The 13,419-nt window shown below is 35.4% G+C and overlaps 1 protein-coding gene across 1 annotated transcript in view; it reads left to right on the top strand.

Annotated features, from left to right (window-relative positions):
- LOC139980810 (protein unc-119 homolog B-like) overlaps positions 1-11,259 on the top strand; it is a 35,531-nt gene extending 24,272 nt beyond the window's left edge. The window contains exons 4-5 of the mRNA XM_071992754.1: positions 1,858-2,030; positions 5,120-11,259. Of these exons, the coding sequence (XP_071848855.1) occupies positions 1,858-2,030; positions 5,120-5,241 (295 nt within the window). The 3' untranslated portion in view covers positions 5,242-11,259. The remainder of the gene's footprint in view (positions 1-1,857; positions 2,031-5,119) is intronic.
- Positions 11,260-13,419: the final 2,160 nt, after the last annotated feature.

Below are 13,419 nucleotides of genomic sequence, written 5' to 3'. Positions count from 1 at the left end.
CTCCGTGTATGGCTTCTACCTCAAGAACAAACAAAGAAAAATACAAACAGTCCGCTCAATGTTGTAGTTTCCATAGACTTATGATACAGACTTCTTGATTGGTCCAACTGATACAAAATGTAACGTAAGAGGCAAAGCGCCTGCCAGGCATGAAATAAACGGAGGTACTGTATATAAGGGCTACATACCTCAAGACCTATGTATGAAAAGAACATACTGACTCCCAGCTTTTATGCAAGCAGAAAGATGAATGCCTAGCGTAACAGAGAAACATGTGATTACTTAATCATAATGCCCTACTATGCAAGCCACTGAACACTTCAATCTGCATTTCATTTGCATAATTAGAGTAGAATAATCTTTCATACTACAGCATATAATCATACATTAACTGATTCATTTCTACACTATGATTGTATGTAGGTCTAAATAGCTAACCCTGCCAGTGACTGACCCTCTAATCTTGTTTAATACACCTCCCAGTAAGGCCTTTATTTGATGGTCTAGACACCCTGGAGGTATATCTATTTATATGTAAATGAAACTGTACGGAAGTCTTGAAAAGTATAAATTATCGATGGAAAGTAACGTCGAACACAATCTACAGTAATCTGGGAAGTCGTTGCAAGTTTCCCAAAGTTCTGCCAGTTGGAATGAAGAACTCTTTGAACTAAGTTCTTTCTTTGTTGCAATTTGACTTTTAAGATAATTGAAGCCTCTATACTCTCAAAATTTTCTGGTCTAGTTAGGATGGCTTTAATAGTAATTTACATGCTCCAGATGTGAACGAAACATTTGTTAAGAATAAACCCCAAAAATGTATCTTAGTTATTAACTACCTCCTAGAATACCTTGCAATACCTGTCTGGTCTGACACACTCTCTGTGAAAGTACAGGCACAGTTCTGTAGTAGTTGCTGTAATATTCAGGCTCAATAGAATGATTAGAATCATATGTACACTAAGTACACTATAAACTGTACCACTGTATTGTAAATGTTGTTCAATGCTTGGGCCAGCAAATAATCACTATATATTTATATATGCTGTACCTGTAGTTGCTTCTGTTAGTGTTGAACATAAATATTACAAGAACTTAATGTAAATCTATGGATTTTGAAAAGAGGCCCGTCATCAAAATGGTTTTTAAAAGATCTGTGTCTTTCTTGTCCAGGCTTACACCATTCTGCCAGAGGGTTCTTAGAGGCGAGTAAATAACCCTTGTAAGGCTGCTGCTATGGTGTCTGTCCTAAAGCCAGTGCTGTAATCTATTATTATATTCAGATGATTGTGTATTTACACATGCAAATGTCATAGCAGTCTGGAAGATGGCTGTTTCTCTCATGAAGACACAAAGGAGACTCTAATTTATATGTACTGAATTCTCTGGAATCAAATATGGAGGGAGTATTTTTGGAATGTTTTGATTAAATGTACAGATGTAAATGAGTGAGAAGGCACATTAATGTTAGTCGCTAACCATTCCATGTGTGTGCTTGAATTTGAAAGGATTGTAATCTGTCATGTTTGAGGATGACTGTGCTGAAGCAAGTCAATTTAAGAATTTTCATCTATCTCAAATGTCAACAAAATGAATCAAATTTAAGAATGTGATATCATATGTGTATTACCAACTTTTTTCTTACCAACGATTGTTTTGTTTCATACAAACAATCATTCATTCATTTATTCATAATAATAATAATAATAATCAACATTTATTTATTTTTTATTTTTTTTATTTTTGCGATGCATGATTAATACCTTTATCTTTAATTTTTAGACTTGTTTATGTTTTTATTTATTCTTTTAATTTATATTCTTGTTTAATTCACAATTTTTTTTTTTCTTCTTCCAGGGTGGAGTTCAGCGTGGGGGAAAAACCAGTGAACAGCTTCCGAATGATCGAACGCCATTACTTTGGCGAAAAATTGCTCAAGAGCTTTGATTTTAACTTTGGCTTCTGCATTCCAAACAGTAAGAACACCTGCGAACACATCTACGAATTTCCCAAGCTATCGTCGGATGAGAGTAAGTAGATTCAAAGGGGTCGTGAAAGTTTAACGAGGCAATTAATTTCTCACGGTTAGACAAGTATTATGTTACAAAGAAAGTAAGACAAAATGTGGTTGAATCCACTTTTGACATCAACACTCGTCCAGCTGCCGAGATATGTAAATTACTTACTAAAAGTTAAGAACTTCATCTCACTTAGGTTGGAGATTTGGAAGAGTCCTTGATGTAATTAAGGGGCGAGGCGAGCAATTCCGTCAATTTTGTCCCTTTTTTTTTTAAGAGTTAAAAAGTAGGAACTTGGTTCATTTTAGCCAAGAGAATCACTCTGAGACTAATTTGTAATTAATTATACCTGAAGAAATAAATGGAAGTACAGGCCAGACAATGGACTATGTAGCTAACTTGATATTTTATTAAGACCCCCTCTCCCCCCACACCCCCCACCCCCCTCCCACACAGATTTGGGTTTATTTCTGAACTTGCCCTCAGTCAAAATTCTATGCAGCAAACGTGAAGGAATGTAAAGTTGTTTGTTACTTTAAACAGTTTCAATAATACAGAAGAGAAACTGCCTTGCCATCAAAACATTGGAAAACAAATGGCAAATTTGAAATTGATTTAGATCTTTCAAAATTGTTTATTGGTGTGTAGAGCAGCACAGATGTACAGTAATCATCAACCCGCACTGAATTGAAAATAGTACTTGATTAGTTTATATATACCTCAATTTGCACTAATAAAAAACGAATGATAGAACAATAGGTAATCAGATGATGCAGGGTAACGACTTTTCCAAATAACCTTAAATTACGGAATGCTTGCATTATTACGTACAGCACAGCCAATGTCTTCACTGTCAACTGTGCTTGACATTCTTACTATACAATGGTTTTTTGCTTTTAGCATGATGTGCATACATGATGCATTTCCAATGTATAGTAGGAGTCAATTGGTTGTTATTCGGCACGTCAATGCAATTAGCAGCGCTAGACATAAATTTTATAATTGTGAAATTTTGAGTATTTTGGGGCTAGATTGCAGGATTTTATAGCTTGAGAATACAAATTTAGAAATATGAATTTGGCATGAGTATTGATGCATTCTGTTTTACTAGAGAAAGAAAACAGCTAAGCAGAACAAGATTCATAATAGGGTAATGTGTCAGAGGTTACAGAAGAGATTGATACTGTACGTATGGAGGATGTAAAGGAATAGAGATGAAAAAAGTGAAGCTAAAAGAAAAGAAAAGGGAAAAACAAACACAGCAACAACTCCCTTATTGTCCACCAAATTGGACAGGAGAGAGGAAAATAAGATAAATATACTACCAATTAATGAGTGCCCAACCCATCAAAATGAAATGGGTGCTACATACTGTGTTAAAACTGGGTTTAGGGGACTGTACATGGATACTGGGTGGCAGTTATGTTAAAAAATATCGTACAACTTGTAAATACAGTAGTTTACTTGCACGTAGATGTGGTGCACTGTAGTGTCCCAGGAGGGATGGTATGAATTGTGCATAATTTGGTGTGTGGGTGTGACAAGCTACCAATGACCAGGGGTTCGGGCGGTAGGGGGTTAACTTGTAAAGCCTTGTGAGGGGGTGGCCTTGGCCTTAAACAAGACTGTAAACCTTTAACTCTAACTTTTACCGGAACTATAGTATTCGGTGAGAAGAAAAATTCAGATCATTCGAAAACGCTACAGAAAGTTTGAACCCTAAATATTTCCCTGATAGCCAATCATAATCTGATATTAATTATATCGGTGCACTCTTTTGTGTGCTTTTACAGATTCGTGTTTCTTTGTTAGATGCTCGTTAATGATAGGTCATCAATAAGAGGATCTATAATATGTTAAGTTCAATTTTCATTTATGAAAAAAAATATCTCCTAAGCCTGAAGAAGATGAAAACTTGTCAGGGACATTATTATATTTCATTCTTTTGTCATTTCCTCAGATAATTTAACTATTTTTTGTTTAATGTTTTGCCCTGTATAATTTAAATAAAGTTGACCCCTAACAGCAATGGGGATGTTGTCCGAAAAATAACAAATGGTTTTATTATGATGCCTGAAACTCTACTTGATATGTCGGGGCACCACTATGCATACATACTTACATGTAAATGGGTTGTGTTTAGACTTAAAGCTCTGAATGTTGCTATGTTTAGTGAATGTTATATCATACGAAGGAATCCAGTACCAGAGAGTATTGCACAAAAATCTTCAAGGACAGACTGTGTGACACTTAGGAAGGATAATGTGTGAAGGATCTTGTCTTGATTGCCTCTACAGTAATTTCAGATATATTGTCACCTTTCAGAACGATGTTAATCACTTTTTTAATGTTGCCAGATTTAGAGTCCACATGAGAATATTGTGAAGATTTTATTCAGGCAGAATTTTAATGTTAATGAAAAAATCACCCAAATTCATATCAGAGGTTTTAGTCATATCAATTTAAAAGGAGAATTTTTTTTTAGGATAAATTAAAATTGTTAAATTGGTAGGCTGACTTAAATTGATATAATAAAGCTGCAAGTATAACGGATGGATCACTGTTGATCGTTTCTACCATGCAGGTAGACAGAATAGAGTAAAAGCAAATTGAGTTTTTGCAAAAACATTTATGAAAGTAGTATCTGTTGGTAATTATTCAATACATTTTAAATTGGGTGATGAAGGTTAAGTGTGTAATTTGCTTACTTGTCTTCTCTTGATATGAGAAAGCTCTTCAAACTTAACCCAAAAGTATCAGAGACATTTTTTAAATCTTTCGAATCTAACATATTGAGAGGAGGCTTGTAGGTACGTCAAGGAATAATTTAGTGTTCAAACTTTGTGCAGTAGTTTTGAAGGCCTCTAGACTCTCACCCTACACCGTGTACTGTGTACAGTACATAAACTGCTATATATATATATATATATATATATATATATATACATCTTTGCACTGTGATACTACGTAGCAATTTGCGTAGCATATTTTTTGGGGATGCGACAATTAATTGTTCCCTTGGGGTAAAGCAATGATCAGTAAATATCCAATCAGATTATTACATCAGTAATAATGTTAAAACTCTCCTCGTCTCCTTTCAGTACAAGAAATGATAGATCATCCCTACAAGACCAAGTCGGACAGTTTTTACTTTGTGGATGAAAAACTCATCATGCACAACAAAGCGGATTATGCCTACAACGGAGGCATCGCGTCGATGTGAAACCGAAACAGCCCCACCAGCTGACTCTCTCGAGAAAGGATTTTTCCTAAGTTGGATATTATTTTGGAGAGAGCTGACTTCGTCCAGACGGCTGTAGTTTTTGAGGACCACTGGATGGCTTTTCTTTGCCCCTCCTGATTATAATAAGCTGATATCAATGGTAACCACAATGTGGCTGAGGGTCGTCTGTGTTTGTTGAGGCGGGGGGGGACCAGGGGGGAAATTGTTTTGTTTGGTTTAAATGATGCTCAAGTTTCGTAAATGGGAACAGTCGCCCATGTAGATTGGTCAACTTATTACAACACAAACTAAGTGGGAACTGTCTGTTTGGTTGTTTGGTTTTTTCTTCTTTTTGTTGTTGTTCTTATTACTCCATGTACCTTGAAAAACTGTAGGCATTTTGTTTCTTTGCATATAGTGTGTTCTTTTTTCTTTTTTTTTCTTCTTCTTTTATCTTTGTTACAGATATCAAATTTTTACAGTATAATTTTTCGAAATGAAACTGGCATATAATATGTTAATAATTTAAATTATTTCAGATTAATAACAGTTGATTGTCGTGCAATAAGTAGCAAAGGATGAAAAAAATACTTGTTCACTATCATATCAGAGGTAAATATTTTCCAAATGTGATATTCTTTTTCCAGAATTGCATCATTCCCTAACCACTCAGTTGACCTGGAAATCCCCAAAATTTGTGTCGAATTAAATTTTATAAAAAAAAAAATTAAGCTTTTTGATTGGCCAAAATTGCTTACTTGCAAGTCAAATGCTTGGTGTATCTTGCAGTTATATAATGTGTTTTTTGTTTAACATGAAATGTGTTAATTAAGAATTTTTTTTTCTGTCTGTATCACATGCACAAGTTTTCAAGAAGACATAAAAGTAATTTTGTGAATCAATCAGTGTTTTCTCCTGAACCTCAATTAGTTCTGAATGATCAATTTCCCTCCCCTCCACGACCACTCCCCTTTCTCTAAGGGGGGGGGGGGGAACCTGCAAAACCCTGTCTTTCATTATCAGCCCCCGACACAAAGGTCCACAGATTTAACAGACAATGTATGTTCTTTGAGAGATATTTTAACTAACGAGTCACTATTAAAAATGTAAATGAAAAATGTTAAAACTTTCCACACGATGTTGGTGAATCGAAGAGGTACATACGAGAAGGGTTTTCAAATTTAGAAACCTGTTCCGTACATTTATACCAGTGTATTCAGTAAAGAGTACAGATACTTTTAAGTGTCTAAATTGTAGAGAACATGTTAAGAGTGTGATTTTGCCTGAATTTCCAGAGTAACAGGAAAGTACAAAAACTTAGAAATAAAGTATACACTGTGTACGTTCACCAAACTTTAGGTTGCCAAGGACTTGATAGATACAAAATTGTCTTGGAAGTGAAAAACCACAGCAGTTTATTGACTCATTGAATGAAGCTGCTGTTATTTTAAAGGTTTTTTTTTTTTACTTTTCAAAGTGTTCCTTGTTAGCACTGTTGTTAACTTGAAACTAAGACCAGATGAAGAACTGTTGCTCAAGTTGAAAATGGTAAAATGTGTCTAAAGGAAGCCAGCAGAATCTTTTAGAAATCTGGTGGTACCATCATAGCTTTGAATATTCATCAAATAGGAATAAGAGAACCATACTTAACTTGAAGATATCAAAGTTAAAATCCAGAATTGTACCTGAAAGAATTTTTCTTGGTGACTGCAAAACAGTTTGTTATATCTGCCTGCTCAAGTATTGACTTATATACCTACAACATTTGACCTGAATTCCTAGCTTTTACCTCATTCCAATATGGCGGCTGATTGTATTTAAGATGTGAACCGCCTTCGAAATGGTTCTTTCAGTTCATTTGGACAAACGTTTTATTGTTTAAAATCCCACAGCAGCAATTTAGAACTTGCTTGCTGTACTCTTCAAGGTTATTTAGTTAATTATGAAATGTTTTTGAAGTAGTCAAGATCTCTCAAACATTTTACTGCTATAACAATAAAAGTGTCTGGGGCAAACAAAATATTGAGAATGGAATTTAATTCATGTAATATCCTTTCATTCGATGAAAATGGAAAAGAAAAAAAATCTAGAATGGTCTCTAAACTTGATAATTGTTGTTGTTGCGTGATACTCATTAGGTGAAGTGTAATTGTCGACCGCTCTTAGAAAGCTCCTTTAAAGTGCAGCAAATATGCTAGAAAACTCCAACATTTGGTCACCGATGGTGGAACTCTATGCTCATTTTACAGCTCACCCTCTGGATCGTGTTCCCGACATCGGACAAACGCCTTTGTAACGTGAATAGCAACAGGTGATTAGGAATAATGTAATCTGTAGGGTTTGAATAATTTGAAGGTTGAAAAATTAAGGGATAGGTGCATGTTGACTTGTTTGTAGTTACTTATAGCATGCAAATATATTAAGACATTTATGCAAAACTACCCGATAGGTAGTATAATGGTGTTGATAAATATGTTAATGGAGTTATGTCCGTTCGAATTATTTCCTGACTGACTAATGTGCATTTTTATAGCAAAAGTCACTTCTTGAACCTGTATAAACATGGAAAGTTTAAGCAAATTCTCGTTCAGACGATCGGGAGAAGGGTATCTCTTCTGCATATATGCATATCTATGTTTGGTAGTTCCCATCACCTAGAAGTGTTGAAATACAAACATGTGATGATGTTCTAAAAAAGGTTATCTCTGACAGTCACTGTAAAGAGAAAGGATCGACTAGATGGGAAGCTATTGGATTACCTGGCACGAGTTAACGTCGGTCAAATATCTCTGATTCGCTGTTTCAGCTTTCACTTTCGATGTGGTCTAATTTTCCTTTTTCTTTCGTTTAATTTATTTTGTTGTTCACTCTGCAATGTTTTATCCCTCATTTTTGCCCTTTTGACCTTTATTTCCCTTCCTTTTTGTACAATAATTTACTATTTAATTGTTACCCGCAATGGATAGAAGGCAGTATTGGAGTTCAACATTCCGCGTAATTTTAGTAAAAGGTATCTCGAAGAAGCGCTGGGGAATTTATTCATGCAAAACAGGCAGATTAATCGATAAATAGAGGTTTCGTTTTGCAGTTAAATAAAAAATAATATATATTTTTTTTTTATGAGTTCTCATAGTCAGTATTGTCAAGGTTCATTTAGGATACATGTGGAGTTGCATAAATTGAGCATCAATTTAAATACATGAATTCATCCATAAATAAAAAATTTGTATTTGTGAGTCAATAGACTACATTTCATTAAGCACTATAACCAGGCACTGGTGTATAGTAGCAACTTCCTACGGTGTTTATTGATAGTGGGAGTAGAATTTCCTCGTGAGATAACATTTTTAGGGGAAATGATACCTCCCTCAGGATATCTATGAAAATTTCAGCAATGTCTTTCAAGCTAATGCGACACATATTTCATGAACCAAATATGTGGGAGTTTTTGGAGAGTTTTTTTTTGTTCTCCATGAGGAAGGAAGGAAGTTGTTAAAAGTATAGGAACATAGTGAATCGAGGGAGTGCTTGTTCCAACAATTAAAATGACAAGTTTTGAGAATCCTACAATACTTCACTGTTGAGTGTATCTAGATATTGAGTGGTGTGATACTTCACCCAAAAAGTTCTTTTTTAATTTTGAAAGGCCAGAATTTAGCTACTCTTCATTGATTTAATTAGATGTTTTGGACATTTGCAGCTGATTCTCACGGACAGCCCCAACATCTTATACCCTTGTTATATCTACTTTGCCACATGCATCCTGCCAGGGGTTAGTCTACTCTGTGGGGCATTTTCTCATCAATGGACGTCAGGCACCAAGTTAATCTCTTTCAGCGTGTCTTTCCCATGTTATCCTATTACTAACTAACCAAACGTGATCAACCACCACCCCCCCCCCACAAAAAATAAAATATGAAGAATAAATAAATAAGGCTCCCAATGTTGTGGCAGAACATTAAATGTAATCATAACATGTCTATTTTAATTATTAAAATACAAACTACATTGATACCTGATAAACTCTTATCATAATCATAATTTTCATTATTTTTCAAATATTGGTAGACAGTTTTGCCCTGACAATTTCTAAATTTTAGCGCCAAATTACGAAGCTTTGTGAACCTGTAAGAAGATACCATAGCTCTGATAAATTTCAAATAACCATGATTTTGATTTTCAAGCAAAGACACTTTCTTGATATCCCCTTTCCATCTTTCATCAATTATATTAAAAAAAAGTTATTGTAAATGAATGCAAATCAAATCTCACCCAATCAAGGTTTTTTTGTTCTTATTGTACATAAGATAGTCGTGTGGATCAAGCTAGTTTCGTTCATGCACTGCGGCTAAGATAGACAGGCTTATTTAAAGGAAAGATAAAGATAAACTATAAAATAAATGTACCTTGGTTTGTCCATACTTTTATATTTGTTGAAACTGAACAATTTTCTCCAAGAGAGAGATCGTTTCTTTTAATTACCATCTTGAAAGGAAAGCAGCCTTGCATGTTACGACCTACAGACACTCACGTCATCCATGAATCTGTAGGTATCATTCCACGTGCAAGTCTGAGTAGCATATTATCAGCTCTGATGCCGTATTGGTCCATTGAGAAGAGTAACAGAGCTGTCCAATAAACGACGAAAAACAAGAAGTGAATTACCAATCCATCCAAATCTTAAGTAATATTTTGTAATCGTGTTCTATTCTTGTTTTGTTCAGCACCCAATCTCTTGAGGTATTTTACCTGTAGTACTTGCTGGGTAGGAGAAGTGGTGGGCAAATTTAGTATAATAGTCTGCTTGCTTTGTTCAGCACCCAATCTCTTGAGGTATTTTACCTGTAGTACTTGCTGGGTAGGAGAAATGGTGGGCAAATTCAGCACAATACTAGATCAAAGTTGAAGGTTGCCTTAGTAGTACTCAACAAATTCGAGGTTGAGCTGGTCATCCCTGTGGACGTTACAGTCGTTACGTTTGGTCTTTCGAGTGTGTTGTGGGAGAGGTTGCCGAGCATGGAACAAGAGGGGATTAGGAGGTGGGGGGGGGGGGTGGGGGAGGTCAGGGCGCCTGCTGGTGAAATTGTTTCCATAAAGTCGTGTACATTTCTGGTTTATCATCTCTTGTGCAAAACATTAACTGGAGTACGATTACTCAAGTGCAGACTTAGTTATTTCAAGTTACTTCACGTGGTAGGAGCGTTGGGGACGGGGACAGGGAGTTGTGTTGAAGCTTATCACGACAAGTGACAAGAGTAGCAATTATCCTCCTGTGGATATACCCGATGAAACTATTAGTTCAGATCTCTTTAATTTGTCACAATGCAGACAATTTCTGTAACTTTGAAATCAGTTTAAATACATTGTTCCAACCCATCAAATTTTCATGCAAAAGAAAACTTTCTCTCTTGGCAAAAGTTTAAAAAACAGAAAAGATCAAAAAAGAATTGGCATGGTACTGTAATAAGCTTCAATGAATTGATTTGTTTTAAAATGTTATTTTGCCTTACCTTAGTCGGCCTAACTTCATGTTTCTAATCTGTCTTTTTTTTCTCTTTTTCTTTGCAACCATTGGTTTGTGACAAGAAATAAGGAGGATAAATGTCCATATTGGTGTATTGACCAAGTTTGAATTTTCATGTCCCAATGTTACAAAATTTGAACAAGTTCCTAACTCTGAGTGGATGGTTTTGTCATAATAGTAAATCTTTTCCTATTTTTTTTTTTTTTTAATTTTATTAAATGAAACTGTACAGAAGTGATTTAATTGGCAAGAACTTCTTCTAAGCATCAGAGTGTATATACTGTTTGGCCTTGAGAGAGAAATAAAAATAAATAAAAAGCAAAATAGAATTTAAAAAAAAAAACTAAAGGTTTTTGAGGCTTATTTGTACGCTCTCGTCCATCATATTTCCGTTGCAAAACATGTGAAGTGTCCTCCAATAAAATTTCTATGTGTCGGTCTAATGGTTGGACATGAGTATTGTATAAATTGAGTAAAAAGACTGATAAAATATTTCTTTTGTGTTTTTTCTCTGTTTTCTTGTGTCATGATAACTACAAATCCACATACTACATGAGCTGGACAATTCCAGCTAACTCCCCCCCCCTTCACCTCCCCCATCCTCACCCACCTTTTGGTGTCAAGAGTCAAGTTATCAGTCTAAGCTATTAGATTTTCAGCCCCAAATTTTGACAAGGTTACTTTGACAGTCATTATTTTGTTGAAATACAGTTTAGGAGAGCGTTGTGGTCAAGTGGTTAAGGCAGTGGACTTGTGATCTAAGGATTGCAGGTTCGAGGCTTGATCAGATCATTGCGTCGTGTTCTTGGGCAAGGCACTTTCTCTCCATTGCCTCTCTTCACCCAGGTGAATAAATGGGTACCTGTGAGATAAACTGTCAACTGGGCGCTGTTTTAGCTGCTGCCATGTGGAGGGATTGTCTCTATATGTTTGACAGGTTATCGTTGACCAGGGTAATATTGTGATGCGCCTTGAGCGCCAAAGTTATCGGTGGATATGTCTGCGCTTTATAAATCTACAATATTATTATTAAGTCACTGACCACAGACTAGATCAAGGCTATGCGGTTACTACCGCATGATTACAAGCTATCGTCAATCCTTTGACAGTATTGTTATTCACTCAGTATTAATGGATCGTAGTTACAGGTATGGTGAACTAAAAGTCTGGTCAGACTTTGTTAATTTACGTAGAATTGTGTTCTTTTTGAAATGACAATTCAACTACTTTGTCTAAGATATTGCAAAAGGCAACTCGACTCCCATTGTTAAAGACAACGAAACATGTTTTTTCTGCTGAATGATTATTAATATTCTGTAAATCCATTTCGTTTTTATGAATCCATGAATCGACGTAACCATAACACTTCTCAAACAAGGGTGAGCAATCGTAAATGAATAAAAATAGGACTTCAAACTCCCAATGACTTTCGATTGTACCAGCAAAATATTTGCACTTTTTATAATTTGATAGGAATTTGAAATATTTGGGATTGCGGGTAGTTTGATTTGTTGTTCTAGAACGTTACTGCATTTTTAACTTTTTCTTGGATCACTCTCCACATTTTAAGCAAAAGAGTGAATGTTAAGACAAAATGTAGGTCGTAACAGTATGTTCCAAGGGAGGAAGGGGAGGGGGATGTTGGTGTTGAGGGGGTAAGGAATGGGGGGGGGCATTTTCTTGCAATGTTCTGTCAGCTGTAATTTGGTTACTGTATTTCTATCTATACCTTCTAACTGCAAAAACATCTCCGAGTTTTTTTATCTACCTCTGGGTGAGAAATATTAATATACCCAGCGGGATGTCTGGATATATTGTTAGTCACTATGGTATTCATAGTTCATATATCATTCATGTACTTCTCACATGACGTACGGCAAGCAAGAGTGCAATGGCCCTTTCCTCTTCACAAAAAAGCTCTGAAATTTTAATTCTTTGGCTAGAACAGTTTTCAGTAATGCTCTTGCATGGAAATAGAAAATTAACAATGGAAATAGACGGAGCATGTTAACCTTTGAACTGAAAGGTTTCAAATATCTGAAAAGAGTAAAATTATAGTGCGTATGCACCCACTCGTAGACCTAATGATCAACTATAGTACTGGGCCCTCGTATCACTTCAATCACCAGTTATATTTTGTAATTTATTAAATTCAGTAAAACGCTTTGCAATCCGTTCAACAGTTTTAATTCCTCTTTACAACTGTTTTAACAACAGTTTACGACTGTTTTAATTCCTTCATCAAAGTCTTTCAGAATTTCTTACCCTGTGTGTTATTAGCTTTAATTAATATACAATGAAAATATGAAGGAAATAATGCCATTTTAAAGACATTACTTTAGTTTGACTTTTTTAAGCTCTTTGCATAATTATTTTAAAAGTAAAGATAACTAGGAATTAAGAAGTTGACTGCTGAGTCAGAATTTATGGTAAACTATAATAAAGAATTTTCTTTCTTTGTTGTGATATTATGATGCCAACTCCCCCCCCCCCCCCCCATTGGTTTAGGACTCGGCTAACAATATATTATCATTTATTTTCCTAATTCACACACAACTGAGCAGGAATGGTGAAATCGTGCTCCCACTGCCAAATATTTTTGATTGGCTGCTTTCTGTAGCAAAGGAGGCAATAATTCTTACCACTGGTCCCAC

This window comes from Apostichopus japonicus, chromosome 15, assembly GCF_037975245.1.
Source record: "Apostichopus japonicus isolate 1M-3 chromosome 15, ASM3797524v1, whole genome shotgun sequence".
NCBI lineage: Eukaryota > Metazoa > Echinodermata > Holothuroidea > Aspidochirotida > Stichopodidae > Apostichopus > Apostichopus japonicus.
The sequence above is the reverse complement of the archived record's forward strand: the minus strand, read 5'-3'. Positions and strand labels throughout refer to the sequence as shown.